The sequence below is a fragment of the Mizuhopecten yessoensis genome, unplaced genomic scaffold (assembly GCF_002113885.1).
Source record: "Mizuhopecten yessoensis strain PY_sf001 unplaced genomic scaffold, ASM211388v2 scaffold10867, whole genome shotgun sequence".
Lineage (NCBI taxonomy): Eukaryota > Metazoa > Mollusca > Bivalvia > Pectinida > Pectinidae > Mizuhopecten > Mizuhopecten yessoensis.
The window spans coordinates 1921547-1940343 of record NW_018408761.1 but is presented as its reverse complement, the minus strand read 5'-3'; the positions used below and the strand labels follow the sequence as shown (position 1 = coordinate 1940343).

General features: G+C 38.1%; 1 protein-coding gene across 4 annotated transcripts in view; it reads right to left on the bottom strand.

The window, feature by feature from the left end:
* LOC110463124 (kinesin-like protein KIF12) overlaps positions 1-18797 on the bottom strand; it is a 117006-nt gene that overhangs the window by 19420 nt on the left and 78789 nt on the right. For 3 of the 4 annotated variants that reach the window (XM_021517487.1, XM_021517485.1, XM_021517486.1), the window contains 2 exons: positions 6199-6357; positions 340-423 (listed from right to left, as the gene is read on the bottom strand). In XM_021517487.1, the coding sequence (XP_021373162.1) occupies positions 340-423; positions 6199-6357 (243 nt within the window). Of the gene's footprint in view, positions 1-339; positions 424-6198; positions 6358-12971; positions 15758-18797 lie in introns of those variants that run through there. The other variant, XM_021517484.1, reaches the window with a different exon arrangement.

Sequence of the window (18797 nt, the reverse complement as noted above, 5' to 3'; positions counted from 1 at the left end):
CCCCCACCACTAATACAGTTGTCCCACTATCCCCCCACCACTAATCCAGTTATCCCACTATCCCCCCACCACTAATCCAGTTGTTCTACTATCCTGTCACCACTCATCATGTTGTCCCACAATCAAGCCACCACTAATATTGTCCCACTATTAGTCATCACTAATCTAGTTGTATCAGAAGTATGACCAGGACCCATATAGTTTTACTTGGACCTAAAGTTAGTTTACAGCTTTCTTGATCATAACAGAAAGCTTTAACTTGACCTATTTAAGGAAATTAACCTGTCAATGCCCAATCATTTGACCTTGTCAGAAATCATTGACCCCTTGTGTACTCACCTAACACCAGTAAGCTCCTGTTGATGTTGTTAGACTCTACCAAGGTCTCTGCTGTAGAGTGTGAATCCTTCACTTTTTCACTTCCTGTAAAAAACAAGTCAATCACACAGTTAAAGAAAAAATTCTCAAGCATTGGTGAAGTGGTTGGCACATTTGATTTTCACCAAGACAGCCATGGTTTAATTCGCCAATTAGACATGAAAATATATGGGCCCAGGTCCATGGCCCACCACTTGGGTTTTATGGGTTTCTATATATATATAGTTTACGGTGTAGTGTCCACCTTACTGAAAGGCATTTGTGTTTATCCGAGGCAAACAACACTGAATTTTTGATAAATATTATCAAATGAATACAGATATTAATTTATATTTCAAAAAAATATTGAAAAACATCAATTTTGATAGCATGTATCGCACATTAAATCTTGTTCATTGATGGGAGTAAATGTACATAAGTGACTCCAAGATCCAAGTTTTTCCGCCTTTCTTATCTTATATACATTTGTATAATACATTAGTCAAGATTTTTAAAATGCAATATTTTACAATTTGTAAAAGTATCTGTTTCTCTATGTATGACGTAAAGTTGACAATTTTTAATCCAAGAATATATATTTCTTTTCAGTTTCAACACATCATCGATCCAAATGATAGCTTTAGCAAAAGAACCCTGGGCTCAAGATTATTATGTCTGATCGAAAATATTCCACTGGTATGGTACACAGTAAATCAGAATTATCCAGGTGTGTTATTCTTATTACACAACCGTTTCACATAACCCTTTAACCTCAACTGAACTCAAATTTCATTTTGAAGATATGTGGTCTTAAACTTGGTAATGCATCCAAATTCCATGTTTACAGATTTTATGACCCAAATCTACATACGCAAAGCATCCATTTCACACTGTCAAAGACGTTTATTGTTAAAATTCACCTTTAACCCACAACTTGGAATGTGTGACAAATTCCCATTCATACACCAGGTCATAAAGGATACAAAGCATAGCAAGATTAAACCTCTATGTCGGCCGGTTGTTGGAGGTTATGGCCAACATTTACATACAGAATGCATCAGTTCTATTTCTAATGACACAATAAGATGGGACTGACATGTATGTAATTCCTCTGTGTACTCCCTGTGTTATCTACAGTGATACAGTAGGACCCTCCTGTGTACTCCCTGTGTTATAGTGATACAGTAGGACCCTTCTGTGTACTCTCTGTGTTCTCTACAGTGATACAGTAGGACCCTTCTGTGTACTCCCTGTGTTATCTACAGTGACACAGTAGGACCCTTCTATGTACTCTCTGTGTTATCTACAGTGATACAGAAGGATCCGTCTGTGTACTCTCTGTGCTATCTACAGTGATACAGTAGGATCCTTCTGTGTACTCCCTGGCTTATCTACAGTGATACAGTAGGACCCTCCTGTGCTAATGACACAATAAGATGGGACTGACATGTATGTAATTCCTCTGTGTACTACCTGTGTTATCTACAGTGATACAGTAGGACCCTTCTGTGTATTCTCTGAGTTATCTACAGTGATACAGTAGGACCCTTCTGTGTATTCTCTGTGTTATCTACAGTGATACAGTAGGACCCTCCAGTGTACTCCCTGTGTTATCTACAGTGATACAGTAGGACCCTCCAGTGTACTCCCTGTGTTATCTACAGTGATACAGTAATGACACAATAAGATGGGACTGACATGTATGTAATTCCTCTGTGTACTACCTGTGTTATCTACAGTGATACAGTAGGACCCTGACATGTATGTAATTCCTCTGTGTACTCCCTGTGTTATATACAGTGATACAGTAGGACCCTCCTGTGTACTCTCTGTGGTATCTACAGTGATACAGTAGGACCCTTCTGTGTACTCCCTGTGTTATCTACAGTGACACAGTAGCACCCTTCTGTGTACTCTCTGTGTTATCTACAGTGACACAGTAGGACCCTTCTATGTACTCTCTGTGTTATCTACAGTGATACAGAAGGATCCTTCTATGTACTCTCTGTGCTATCTACAGTGATACAGTAGGACCCTTCTGTGTATTCTCTGAGTTATCTACAGTGATACAGTAGGACCCTTCTGTGTACTCTCTGTGTTCTCTACAGTGATACAGTAGGACCCTTCTGTGTACTCTCTGTGTTCTCTACAGTGATACAGTAGGACCCTTCTGTGTACTCTCTGTGTTATCTACAGTGATACAGAAGGATCCTTCTGTGTACTCTCTGTGCTATCTACAGTGATACAGTAGGACCCTTCTGTGTACTCTCTGTGTTATCTCCAGTGATACAGTAGGACCCTGCAGTGTACTCCCTGTGTTATCTACAGTGACACAGTAGGACCCTCCTGTGTACTCGCGGTGTTATCTACAGTGACACAGTAGGACCCTTCTGTGTACTCTCTGTGTTATCTCCAGTGATACAGTAGGACCCTGCAGTGTACTCCCTGTGTTATCTACAGTGATACAGTAGGCCCTTTCTGTGTTCTCTCTGTGCTATCTACAGTGATACAGTAGGACCCTCCTGTGTTCTCTCTGTGTTATCTACAGTGATACAGTAGGATCCTTATGTGTACTCCCTGTGTTATCTACAGTGATACAGTAGGACCTTTCTGTGTACTCTCTGTGCTATCTACAGTGATACAGTAGGACCCTCCTGTGTACTCTCTGTGTTATCTACAGTGATACAGTAGGATCCTTCTGTGTACTCTCTGTGTTATCTACAGTGATACAGTAGGACCCTGCAGTGTACTCCCTGTGTTATCTACAGTGACACAGTAGGAACCTCCTGTGTACTTCCTGTGTTATCTACAGTGATACAGTAGGACCCTTCTGTGTACTCTCTGTGTTATCTACAGTGATACAGTAGGACCCTCCTGTGTACTCCCTGGGTTATCTAGAGTGATACAGTAGGACACTTCGGTGTACTCCCTGTGTTATCTACAGTGATACAGTAGGATCCTCCTGTGTACTCCCTGTGTTATCTACAGTGATACAGTAGGTCACTTCTGTGTACTCTTTGTGTTATCTACAGTGATACAGTAGGACCCTCCTGTGTATTCTCTGTGTTATCTACAGTGATACAGTAGGACCCTCCAGTGTACTCCCTGTGTTATCTACAGTGATACAGTAGGATCCTTCTGTCTACTCCCTGTGTTATCTACAGTAGGACCATTCTGTGTACTCTCTGTGTTATCTACAGTGATACAGTAGGACCCTTATGGGTACTCCCCGTGTTATCTACAGTGATACAGTAGGATCCTTCTGTGTCCTCCGTGTGTTATCTACAGTGATACAGTAGGATCTTTATGTGTACTCCCCGTGTTATCTACAGTGATACAGTAGGATCCTTATGTGTACTCCCCGCGTTATCTACAGTGATACAGTAGGATCCTTCTGTGTACTCCCTGTTTTATCTACAGTGATACAGTAGGATCCTTCTGTGTACTCCCTGTTTTATCTACAGTGATACAGTAGGATCCTTCTGTCTACTCCCCGTGTTATCTACAGTAGGACCATTCTGTGTACTCCCTGTGTTATCTACAGTGATACAGTAGGATCCTTCTGTGTACTCCGTGTGTTATCTACAGTGATACAGTAGGATCCTTATGTGTACTCCCCGTGTTATCTACAGTGATACAGTAGGATCCTTCTGTGTACTCCCTGTGTTATCTACAGTGATACAGTAGGACCCTCCTGTGTACTCTCTGTGTTATCTACAGAGATACAGTAGGTCACTTCTGCGTACTCCCTGTGTTATCTACAGTGATACAGTAGGTCCCTTCTGTGTACTCTCTGTGTTATCTACAGTGATACAGTACGTCACTTCTGCGTACTCCCTGTGTTATCTACAGTGATACAGTAGGACCCTCCAGTGTACTCCCTGTGTTATCTACAGTGATACAGTAGGTCACTTCTGTGTACTCTCTGTGTTATCTACAGTGATACAGTACGTCACTTCTGCGTACTCCCTGTGTTATCTACAGTGATACAGTAGGACCCTCCTGTGTACTCTCTGTGTTATCTACAGAGATACAGTAGGTCACTTCTGCGTACTCCCTGTGTTATCTACAGTGATACAGTAGGATCCTTGTGTGTACTCCCTGTGTTATCTACAGTGATACAGAAGGATCCTTCTGTGTACTCCGTGTGTTATCTACAGTGATACATTAGGATCCTTATGTGTACTCCCCGTGTTATCTACAGTGATACAGTAGGACCCTCCTGTGTACTCTCTGTGTTATCTACAGTGATACAGTAGGTCACTTCTGCGTACTCCCTGTGTTATCTACAGTGATACAGTAGGACCCTTCTGTGTACTCCCCGTGTTATCTACAGTGATACAGTAGGAACCTCCTGTGTACTCCCTCATCTGTCAATACACCTAGATTATATTATAGGTGCATTGACAGAAGAGGCTAGTACCTGCAGTGGTACAATGTATACTGTTATCCAGCAGTGATACAGTAGGACCCTTCTGTGTACTCCCTGTGTTCTCTACAGTGATACAGTAGGACCCTCCTGTGTACTACCCGTGTTATCTACAGTGATACAGTAGGACCCTCCTGTGTACTCCCTCATCTGTCAATACACCTAGATTATATTATAGGTGCATTGACAGAAGAGGCTAGTACCTGCAGTGGTACAATGTATACTGTTATCCAGCACAAAATCACAACAAATCACAACAAACTTTAAATAAGGTTTTCGACAAATATACAGCAGTAACAAAAAAACAGAAACAGTCCTTTATAAACAAAATTTGACAAAATATATATATTCCAGTACTTTTCAAGGTATGCATCGAGCAAATTCTAGTATTTTCTATTGCTGACCTCCTTTCCAGCACTTTCATGGCCAGTATATGAAACTTATTGACAGTCATTTCATGAGAGGCCGAAGAGCAACCCAAGTTTCTTTAGATGGTTCAAGGTGTAGAACCAATGCCGTTTTTTAGTTTAGGTTCGGTGGGTTCTGTTATCCCTTACCTGGGTACCACCTGTTTATCCCTTACCTGGGTACCACCTGTTTATCCCTTACCTGGGTACCACCTGTTTATCCCTTACCTGGGTACCACCCGGTATGCAGGGCGATTACAGAAACAGTGCAAACTTAAGTAAAAGGGTCAATCGCATCATGTCAACCATCGTCCTGAAGAAGCCCACTGTTCGGGCGAAACCAGTAGACGTTACCTAATAATAAAACTCAACTTATCCCGAACCTGTTGCGATTGACTCTTATACTAAGTTTCTTTAGAAGTACAAAATCTTTGGTATATGGGCCTGTAACATATACCGGTAAATATAGGTCAATGTCTTATTCACCTGAACTGTTCCATATGTAATGCTTACATTACCCACATCAAAATCTGATTATTTAACTGTAGGCATGTGACAATAATGTCGGCTTGCCTTTACAAGGAATACTTCAAATTCAAACTAACTGAAAACTGATGAATGATCAAAATCTCATAAGTTGTAAACATTAAGATTTTCACGATTTAAATTTTTTGAAATTAAACTGTTTTTTGCATAATCTACATAATTATGTTACCCATATTTACGGCACTGAATGTCAGAAACAATTTTGAATATTATACATCACATCCAATGTGAGGACAAAAATATGATATGACCTTAACTGTTGCAAGTATGTTTAACCCAGAACAATCATCTAAACAAAAGCAAACTTCATATTCAATTTGGTAAATGTCTTCAGTGAAGACCTGTAATGATTATCATTCCTTTATTTATGGAGAGGTTTCGGCAAGTGAGAAATTACAAGAAAAGTTGACCTTCATATCATATATTATAACACAGTATATTTCCACATTAATAACTCACCTGCAAGATCTACAAATGTGAGCTTGCCACGTTTTGTAACATATAAGTTCTCATCATCTGGATCCTGCAGTTCGGAGTCGATTGATAGTGACATCATACTGTGACTTCGACTTGAGGTCTCGTTCAGACCATGTGACCCTGTCTGCCGGTTCTTCATTCCTGTAAAACAAAGTGTGTGTTTTTAGCTTTTGTGAATACCATATCTTTCTAGACCTGTGAGTTTGGTTTCCATAAGAGATTTCAGGTCAATAACTTTTTAATAAAAACTAATTTGCTTCATGCTTATGATATGAATCGCTGTTGGCCCCATGGTTAGTTAATTGGGTTAAGCATCCGAAATAGTGTATCAACTTTATAAGATAAGCTATGACATTTGGAAACAAAAATACTAACAAGACACTATTTGAAAGTATTTTAGTGAATTTTCCCGCCACAAGCAAAGAAAATCCAACCAATGAAAAACAGGGAAATTTAATTTACATGACAATTGTATATTTATCATGCATAGTATATCAGTTCACTTATTTGCATAATGGTACTAGGCTAAGCATGACTCCAATTAAAATGTGTATACAGATCACAGCGTGTGCAATTTTTCCATTACCTGGTAAGTATTTAAAATACCCTCTAATCTATATGATCTGTGTGACCCATGTACTAAGTGTTAATATAGTGAAGATAAAACCATTGAATGAAAGGCGTTTCTCTCCATGAAATTTATAGCCCAAAATATTTTAGGTAAAATAAACGCTGGATATAAATATTGGTATTTGTGATGTTGTTATTAGTTTTAAATGGTACCCGATCTGTAGCTCCTGAGCTTTAATTTTCTGTAAGTACAAAAAGAGAGATTTTGGTGCCGATAATCATCACCAGACATAACCAGTAATTCATCAACACATCATATTGATCCTGAACAATTTACCCGACTTGTTTCCACCTTACACACACATAACAAAACGTCCTAGTGAATCATTTACATCTAATAGTAGACTCGCATCATCTCTGGGGAGAGATATCCACAAATTTCATTGAAAAAACATACGAACATGCTTTGGAACAGTATATTACAACCTAATTCCCTAAAAAAAATATCAATTTTGAATGTGAACTACCGAACCCATGATGATATATATCTATTCTGATATTTATCCTACCTTGGTACACATAGATCAAGATCAAACAAGTCAATTTGTGTTTTGTATTCTGTGTTTTACCTGTGTAATTTATTTACCTGTATACAACGTCATGTCACGAGAGCATTTATTATAAATCTATTCCCACTTGAATTTGTTAGTTATACACATGAAACAGTTGAATTTTTATAACACCTAATTATCTGCTGGGCAAAGTTATACAAAGTCTGGTAAGCTTCGCAAGTTTGAAAACAAAAATTTTAAAATCAATATTATTGAGAATTGTTGAAATTTTATACATATTTTTTCAGATTCTTGCCTTAAGAAAAGGATTTTGAACTGATAAACATTTAATTTTAGCTATGAATTTTTGAAAATATTCTACGAAATTTTCACAGCAATGACAAAACAAGCTAGTCAGGCTTTGGACAGACAGGCCCTGGAGTAGTTATAAATATTTTATATCTTCCAATTTCATCGATACTACTACACCATGCATAACACAACAGTGACAGGAATATCTAGTATATGTACCTGTAGTGCTGCACTTGACAAACTCGACAACTTCAGACAATTAACTGGCATTTGTAGACAAAGATACAACTGAATCTGTTAGGATCAGATCTGCTTAATTGGCATAGAGTAGTCTCCCTTTCTTATAGAAGATAAAGCATCTTAAATATAGCTTTTCTACATTAGAGCTACTTCCATTTCTAATATATGTAATTCTCATGTTAATGCTATATACTTATAATTTCTGATAGCATGATTGATCAAGTGATGGACTGGCAGTGAATTGGTCTAAGTTTTAATTTAATTTTGTTTCAATTGTAAATACTCAAATTTTGAATATCTGTAATTCTGTAACATGCAATGCAAATTGTGATTTACATGTTTATAGAATAGTTCTGTTGAAAATGACCTAAACAAATGTTCTATAATAGAGACAATGAGAAATTTTAGTCAAACATCCTCATACCACCACGACTTGTGTTAAAAAGCAACTTTGATCTATTCACCCCTGATGCCACATTTGAACTCTTCCAATTCAAAGGTTGGAATAGTTCATTATTAAATTTCATGGGTGAATGAGTTAAATGTTCCCCATCATAGTGATTTCATTGTGAACTGAATCTGTTATATATAAGAGGCCAGCTGTGTTAAGAAACCACCAGCATTTAGAGACTACAGTAACTTTTGTACTTCCAAAGGGTGGTCTAGATCGCTTAATACAGGTTAGAAATATTACTGGTTGTATATTCTTCTGACTGTAGGAAAACCACCAGATAACAGATAAGTTTTGGTCTCTTCAATATCCCCAAAAAAGGGAATGGGGAAAACCTAATTCTACTGAGGATCTGATGTTTTGATTTAATTACCTTATACAATCATGTAGTGGGACAGAGACAGTGAACACCTTAACTAATTCCCCAGAACCAGCTGCTGGCCCCTGGGTGTCAAGGTATGTGACTAACTCCCCAGAACCTGCTGGCCCCTGGGTGTCAAGGTATGTGACTACCTCCCCAGAACCTGCTGGCCCCTGGGTGTCAAGGTATGTGACTAATTCCCCAGAACCTGCTGGCCCCTTGGTGTTAAGGTATGTGACTAACTCCCCAGAACCTGCTGGCCCCATGGGTGTCAAGGTATGTGACTAACTCCCCAGAACCTGCTGGCCCCAGGGTGTCAAGGTATGTGACTAACTCCCCAGAACCTGCTGGCCCCTGGGTGTCAAGGTATGTGACTGATTCCCCAGAACCTGCTGGCCCCAGGGTGTCAAGGTATGTGACTAACTCCCCAGAACCTGCTGGCTCCAGGGTGTCAAGGTATGGGACAACCTACGGGAAATTGTAAAGGACATATTCCATTCATTGAATGGAGGCAGGGTATAGTCTAGTGGTAGGATGCCTAGCTCATGACTGAAGGGTTGCTGGTAAGAGTCACGTCACGGCACTGTGTTGTCTCTTTGAGCAAGATACTTTATACCGCTTGTTTCAGTCTACTCAGCTGTAAATGAGGTAGTACATGGTTGGGCAGTGCTAGAATTGTTGAATGCTAGCTGTGAGCGCCGAAATGGCAGCACCGGCTGTATGCTCCCCAGGGAGTTGAGAACGATATTGGCTGGTTGCCAAGGCCCAATAATCACAGATAATAATTTGTGAACCTCTTTGAGACGACCTATGAACTAGGTTGTGATAAAGCGGTATATAAGAACCTCAAACTATTATTATTATTATTGTATAGGGCACATATGAGACATTTGAATTAATATCCATGACCTTGTGACCTTGAAAAATCAACTCCATTCTGCATTACCATAAACTTTTACAACCAATGACCTTGACACAGTTGTCACATTTTAACACTATGACTTTGATACAAACCAATTTCCAACACTACTTAATGCTATGTACCGGGTATTTATAATCTTAAAAAGAAGAGTCAGCATCACTTTAATCAATCGTTTTCCCCAAATCATGAAGCAGTTAATTCAAATACATTGTACATACATAGTTCAAAATTTCAAGTATGCGACTGGAACAATGTATACTTGAAGTTTTTGTCTAATCATAAAGACACAAACTGACCAATATGCAGAACAGAAGACAAAATGGGGCGACTGACTCACTCTGTTAGGAGATTTTTTTAGTTCTTTCAGTAACATGTAACAAGCTTGTTGAAACTTGATGTTTTTCTCTGAAATATTTTTAAATTTAGATATTCAGGGATGTCTTTAATTGCTAACTTTAATCAATTTTCACTGAGCCAATTTTAATTTCTTAATGGATGGTTTTCATGATCACGTCTAGAGATCCGAGTAGTTGTGAATACACATGATGTGTTTAGAATTTTATCTCTATTTGAAGTTGTGGTACGATGTTGGGGGTGATAGAGGGACTAGGTGATTAATTATCAACAATAGGTCTCATATATATACCTGACCCAGGTAGGTCTAAGTTTTGAAAGTGTTTGGCAGTTATGTTTATCTGTGTACTGCCCTAATGTATGTTGATGGATGTGTATTTAATTACAGAGAAGTAGAGTATAGTCAAACTTCAATTGTTATTACTAGTCTACTCAAGAACTCCAGTTTCTTTTTCTTTCCACTTGGGTCAGTGCCTTTATCATATGCAAATTTCAACTAGTTACCATAACATCCATAATTAAAAATGTAAATAAATATCATCACAACAGTATAGGGAAAGTATTCAATTTAAAGAAACAGACTGATCTGAAAGATCCATATAAGCTTTTGAACCAAAACCACACAAAATCCTCTATGTTATTTCCTTTTCATATATATTCATACACATACAACACCAGAAAAATGCCAAATAAATTGGTACTCTTTTTTTTTGTTGGAAATACAACAGAGCCCTGTGACTTTCTACCTTAACATGATATATGGTGTTTTATTGTTATAATTATAAGGTAATGCATGCACAGGCTATTACACATGTTGTCAAGTTTCTATGTTTCATATGAATTAGACCTTATTGTTCAAAATGCACCATCACAGACATTTAATCTAAAAGAAATTAAATAAAAATCTTGGCAAAATTTCAATTTCACTCTTTTGAAAAATTCAAAGGGGTAAGGAGTAAGTATATATGGCCCTGAAATGTCAATAGCTGCTATTAATGCAAAAAAAGAAAGCAAGAATGATGTAAATGGAGGCAGTCTAGCACCAGACAAAAGGCCATGTATTGAACTGAACGGTTATTTTATTGGCAGCGAGTGGTCACGAATTACCACAATGTAAAGTAAATGTTGGTTCTACGATAGATACTAACCAATACAAACAGACAAATAATCCCTTTAACTACTTAAGATTATTCATCAAACTTTGGTTAAGAAGAGATTTCCTACCCAATAGATCTTTTATTGTCACATCTATACCTCGAAATATTGATAATAAAACTTCGTCTTTGAGGCAGAGTTTAAAACAAATATCTTCTAATACTCGGGTTGAGAAGAGATTTTCTACCTTTTCTACCAATACATTACATATATATCACATCTACACCTTAATATATTGATCTTAAACTTTGATACGAATCTGATGGTAAAACAAATATTTTATAGGGCGTTATATTTGTAATGAGATCTGAACCACAGGGTCATGTCAACTGTTTGTATTCCCCCAGGAGTGAGTACACTTGGGGTCTGTCATCATACAACGAGACCCTTGGAGATCAGGCCTGTTATTGGTGACCATCGCTACCTAACAACACATACTTCCTACCTGGCAACATCTCCCATGTTCTACTCCGATCATCTTGAAAGACATTTGAATATGTAAATTATGTGTGTTCCTGTAAAGCCACAAATCAGCTGTTTTACTGTTTCCATGACAACACTCCCAAGTTTTTCTCCAATCATCAATTTTTTTTAAGTTTTTTGTACGTGCATGTTATGAGACAGATTTTAATTGTTTTGATCAGATTAAAGTCGCCTTTTAGCTTTGTGCTAGACTAGGAACTTCCCTATAGCTGAANGGGGGTGGGGGTGGGGGGGTGTCGTAGGTTTGATCTCCGGTTTGACTGTGGAAGCACACTACTCTTTGTCCTGTTACAGTTAAATCATTGTCTTTCTACAAACCAGTAAACTGTTTTATTGGCCCTCATACATATCTACAGGTATATACGCTAAGCTTATTTTGTACATGTATTGTCAAAAACAATATTCAAAACCTATTTTATTTTTGGACTTTCAAAAACTGCACCCCAGTTTCCAAAGTATCCAGCAAAGAATACAAATAGTGTTGTGGTCCAAATACAGCTGAAAATAGCTCATTCAGCAAGAGTGTGCCAAGTAGGTTAAGTCAGCTTTCGAAATTGTACCAAGACATTTGTCTCAATTGCATTCGCAAGATACATTCAGTCAGAGGGATAAGCTTTATGCTTACCCATTTCAGCCCTTATTGGGTGTTAAAATGTTTACTTAAAGAACAAGGTAATTTATATGACAGATTGTATCCCTATACAATTTTGATGTAACCTCAGGTGTTCAATCATCAGTTTTAAACAAATATATCTTCTGTTTCATTTAATGATTATTCAAGAATGCAATCAATATTGTCCTGTACATGCGTCCGAGAACTTCGTACCAGACATGTGATTGCACTTTCTGTTTAACTAAGATCTAATTCAACTCTACTGAGCTAACATTTGTCTACCATCTAGAAAGCAACTATGTTCCCCACAAACAATTCATTTAAATATTGACAGGTATATACTGTTTCACCTGCTATTCTGTAATCACTGCATGGCTTCATGAAAGATGAAAGGTTCTCATCGATCTCATCAAATTTGTGATATGTTTTTGATCACAGACATTTTTTTATGATTGGGAATATCTATCAACTTCATATAGAGAAGCACCATGACTGAGCTGTAGAAATCTAAACCTTGTTATACTGCCACCATTTGTCATCATGGTTAATAGTGGCATTACAAGGGAGTCTGGCAATGTAAAGAGGGAAATGTAAAGATAGAGGGGAAAAAGGTCTCCACATATGTTGGCGGTATTATAAGTAAAGAGACATATAAAACAATGGGCAGTATTTAGAGGTTTCGTTGTACAACTATATACATGAACATTTTTCAACTGTTTTAAAGAATCACAAAACATGTATACCTTCCTGTGTGTCTGCTGATTCTGTGTCTGGTTTTGGAAGCCCTATACTGATGTCTTCGATGTCAAAGCGGAGTGGCCCTACCAGAGCTCCTTGCTCAGTCTTTAGGTAACACAGATATATATCCTTTTCCTCATAAATACCCTCCACATCCTCTAGATCAACATCGTTTAAATCATCCACATCAGGGAAATCGTAACCAGTCTTACTACCAATACTTTCCACCTTTGGTTTATTTGAATCTTTTTTCGTTGTTTCTAATGGCTCCACAATTTTAAGTTCACGACTTGTCTGTTTATTTCCATCCTGAAATTCTACCGTTTTTTTCGGTGAAACTTCCCTTTCTAAATCTGACCTCTGACCTGACATTATTCCTTTAACATTACCAGAGTCCCTAGTTTTACCATTGTCATTAGTTTGACCTGGATTGACCCTAGCCTGACCTTGGTTGACCTCTGGTCTTCCCTGAGGAGGTTGAACTGCTGCTTTAGCAGGCCGTGTGACCCCTGACCCCCTGATAGAACTTCTTGTCCTAGAATTACTCCTCATGACATATTGCACAGCTGAGTTTTCCTTAGAGTACAATTTTCCAGCTCTATTTCCTATAATCTGGGACTCGCTCCGCCGTCCCTCGTTTTGGTGCAACCCACCCTCCCCTCTGTTAGGGAATTGCTCACTGTACGGTCTTAAGCCATTGTTATTTTCCAGCCGCCTGGGTGGGGGATGCGACCTATCACTGTACTGAGGATTAGTTGGAGCCGGTGGGGCTCTATATTGTTGTGAGGCTGACTCTTCAAAGTAAGGATCTGAGCCAAATGGATCACGATTTCTGCGGTCATTATTTGGGTAGGGTTGAGAAAGCCTTGGTGTGCCACGTGCTGGACTGTCTAGGTTGTGTGGATCACGTGGTGGAGGGGGCGGTCTATTGGGGGGCACAGGCCCATGAGGCGGTTGGGGTACATAGTTGTCTGAACCTCTGTGAGTATTAACTTTGTCTAGATATCTCTGCCGATCAGTGTCTTGTCTGTGAAAATTAGCACCTTGGGATCTCTGTTGTTGATCATAATATGGCTCCTGCCTCTGAACATTTCTCTGGTCAAAGTTGTGTTGTTGCTGTGGTTGTGGAGTTCTCCTGTACCGTGGGTCTATGTTAGGTAAGTCGCGAGACGGATTACTTCCTCTGTTAAAGTTATCATAGGGATTATCTCCCCTTCTGGGAGCATCCCCTATTTGTGGTATATTTCCCTCCCTATCATACCGTGGTGAACTTTTATATTCCTGTCCCGGATTTGGTGTTCTGTCCTGTCCATTACTTGCTTTCAGATCGTAATATCGTTGACGAACATCTCCAGGGTGATGGTACCTCTGTTGTCCCCTAGGGGGCCCTGGGTTATGAACAGGGGGGTCCCTCAACTCTGGTTGGTTGTAGTCATGTCTGTCTCCAGACATTGGCTGTTGTCTGTCATCAGACTGGTACCTCATTTCTTGGACATATGATAACTATCACACAATAACAATTACCTATATTATAAAGTCATAATCGCTTCCCAAGTGTTTCATCTGTTACAACAGTCACTGGGATGGCATTATCACAATATTCCAATCTTCAATTTCTGAACTTTAAGGACACTTAAACAAATCTACAAGTTTCCACTGGTATTATCGTTTTAAGTTTTATGGACTATATGATTAACCTCCTACTAGCATATGTATTATGCAGATACGCCTCGATCTAGTAACAACAGGCATGTAAGCGCCCCGATCAATTTCTCATGAGTTTTCATGCTAGAATGCTGTCAGAAGTTTGCAACCCAGGAGTTCTCTCTAGGTCGTCAATATGTGTCACCATCTTAATATCACATTTGGTAGCCTGGACGAAATCTCCCGGCCATTATCAGTTCTCGGTCAACAAGCTGAAGATCTAGACCATCCTGAGGCAGGCATCAGTGGAGATCCAATGTGGGCCTAGATAAGCCTGTATCGAGTACTTGACTGCAAAACCAATTAAATCCACGCCACCGGTCTCAAAGTCTCTTTCTTATTCTCAACAAGCACATTTTAAAATGTTCCTTTTGGTACAATAGGGTCAAGCCAAGTGACTTTGGTCTTTAGAAAACACAGCTATAGCAAGGAGAAAACTATTTAATTCTTCTGTCATATTGTGAAGTAAATAATATCATGATTGAAAAGAGTAGACTTGTACATATAAAGCTGGATTGTTAACCCATCAAAGCTATTGAATTCTTTCATAACACCAATGTTGTACCTCCTTTCTCTGCGTTCACAGAAACGGGAATACCATAAACTTCTGTTGTAGGTATTTGAGCATTCAACAACTACATATTCAAACCTTATCACACTTAAACTTGAATTATTATCCCGACAGAATTGTCCCAATCATTAGTCAATGTACATGTGTGTATGTTAACGGTTTACAGACTTAAGGTGTATGGGTAATATCACAGAATGCTCACACTAGTAATCTTGCATACACCTTTAAACTCCGACTGTATTGACGAGCGACACAAATTAAATTCCAAAGGTGATCAAGTGTCCCAATCTTGTGGTGAAATATCAAATGAATTCTCATTAAAAATAAAGTCGGACTATAAACACTGTCTGTTATTCCTCGAGTCCCGTACACAACAATAGTGTGACGGGGTATATTGTCTGAACAGAGGACCCTTTACACTACCGACACATGCCATGTAATCCTACTTACATGGAACTGTTTTAAATCCTAAAGGAAGTGAAGGTTTATGTCGATGTACATGAAGGAGCCACTCAGGTGTGTACAAACAAATATACACAGATTCTCACTCCATGTCGTCTCTTCAAAGCCATTGTAGTTAACGGTGTACAGGTGTAATATTTCCAGGTAACTCCACCCCTTCACCTATACATGTGTACATTACCTGGCCTCCAACAGTGTAAGATGTCTGGGGTCCATATATACCACAATCTTATTTAAAAGTGACAGGTGTTTCTCGTTGTTTGAAACATGTTTCAGGTATGCTCCTGAAGTGCCACATTATGTCACAAGAGTTAAACTTTTACAGATATATATACATACTGTAGTTCATTGCAGTTGTCAAGATTGATTTATTCTCATGTAAGGAATCCAAAGTCAGCACTTGAAAACAATTACCTGCATGTTGCAGGTGTAACAGTCATAGATGCCATATATATATATCACAGGTATAACATGTTATTTCCAAATACAATACAGGAGTGGAGTTAAGCACAGATGAATATCAAGTCTGACACTATCATCTTTAACACATACTACTCAGCACAGTACATGTCTGTAAAATACCTGTATTTACCTGTTCAAAGATGTACAGGTACGTTTGTCCAGGTATATAGCCACTAGCACCTGTTTGTAGTAGTACTACAAGTATATACTGTGTTATCACATGGTCCAGATTGGCTCGGAGCAAAAACTCTGCGAGATAAAACTAAATAGTGTACGGGACACATGGACTAGCTTTAGTGCCAGCTTTACATCGATCAGGCTGTAACGGAAGCTAACAAAGCCACCTAGCAAGGGTTTGGTGTCGTTTACCTATTTATATGCCATCAAAGCCGCAAAACAATCCATAACACGGACCTGATGCTGGGGCAGATACATGGGGATAAGAACAAATACGGTGTGACCGTTCATTTAATATACATACACCTGTCCTTCGTGACAATGGTCGTGCATACTTATATAAACCATCAACATGTCTTGTATGAACCTTATAAGGCTAATCACTAACTTGTACAGCACTATGTACACAAACACTTTCATGTCGAGATAAGACTATAGGGTATCAACTGATGTGAAATGATCAATTGTGGAGAGGGTAGGGTTGGTGGTGTTATGTATACACAGGTCCACGGTGTTATCACAGGTCGTGTGTACATGTTATCGCACTTTAATGATGAACAAATTACATCACGATAATTTCAAATACACATCTAGTGGTTTTTGGTTTTGTGAATTTTACAGCCAAATATGAATGGTTTCCCCTACCAAAAATTTATGCTTTTCTAAAAACTTATAAAACATTTCTATATCTTCTGAATTCCTACAAAGACATATATAATTGTATTTTGCCATTTTTGAAAGCTTCAATGGCATACCCCTATCATTTTTAAGTAAAGAAAATTCCAAAGGACCCTATGAATTTTTCACTATACATATATATTTTCAAATACATGTAATACAAAAAGACCCCAGTTAATCTGAAAAGGACCCCATTTATTGAATACCCAGGCCAGTCATGACTCTGGGAAAGGCATAGGTAACCCATGAAAAAGGTGTAAAAATCGCTGGCATCCGACAATTACTTCCATCGCAATTCTCTGTGTTGACCGTTTTACTTACAATGATAGAATGCACGTACTATTTAGCTACCTCAGAACTTACTTCCAACCAACTGAACAAGGTTTTATTGATATCATGACTGTGATGACGTTCATAATGAATTCATAGCTAATCAATGGTAGTTTTACTAATTTCCAATCAATATGCTAGCTTACCATAACTGTATGCTTGAAGAGACATTTTCAGATTTATATAATAGTGTTGTACTTTAGCATAGAAGTTGAAAAATACATCATTACTTTTATAATCATTCTGACTGTAAATAATTCAATAATTGCCTTTCATTCTGATATGAGAAAACTTTATCCTCTACAAGGTATGTTCACTGATCTGGACTTAGTCGTAATATACTGAATAACGTACATCACAGTCCCAGTTGATGCATCAGTGAACTTATTACTTAAACACTATATTAAGTAGGGATACTCACGCTACAAAAACTGTCAACTGTAAAAATATTAGTTTTATTTTACTATTGGATAAGTGATTATACTTACAAAAGAAACAATTGATAGTTTTCTGTCTGATTGCCTGTATTCAATACATCTACAATCTCCATTTTTTTATATTTTTTATTGAATTAGGACTGTATAAATCCAAATCTCATTACGACCCTCATCAAGCTCATCAATATGAATGCAGGTCAATGTGATATAGAAACAGGCTAGATTATAATAAGACAAGAACAATTACATATGACGGCAATGAAACGTTTATTAAAGGTTTCAAACAAAGCATTATGAGGGACTATATAGTTTTTTGTACAAATTGAATACAAAAAGGGGCAATAACTGTGTAAATAATCCTGGTATTAGTATATAAGCTAGACAACTACATAAGATGTTGGTTAACCGACCACATATACAGGAAATTGGACGAAAACTTAGGAACAAGTTATCCATACCAGATTGTGTCTATGACCAAATAATTTAATTTACAAGTGCATCAGTAGAAGGGTATTTAAGGCCACAAGCCATCTTACATGTCATAACCATGTTTTCTGTTGAAGTTATCTTTATTTATTTTTCATAATCAGCATTATACACTGAAGTTCAGTATCTGCCTAGTGTTACCACTGTATGAGTGCTTGTGTAACTTTACAAAATGTATTAAAGTTTTTAGTATGGAACGGTTTTTGAAAAGAGCTGCAAGTCATGGATGATAGCATACAGCCTTAAGTGAAGTAACAAACATTTTATCCATCACAAGCATATAGCTAATATTTTCCAAACACTAGCTCCTTTTGAGCACTTCCTTTGTATATCAGGCAGAATGGTATTTTTTATACATATTCACACATGTTGTATTATCATTTCACCCTAATATATAGTCTAGATCTACATGAAACATGTTTCCTGTAGAGCACCATAAATCAGGGTTTTGTTATGACTACCTGTACAGTACATTATTGATCATTTTTACCATTAAATAAAACAAAGGGTTTACCTGCTACACT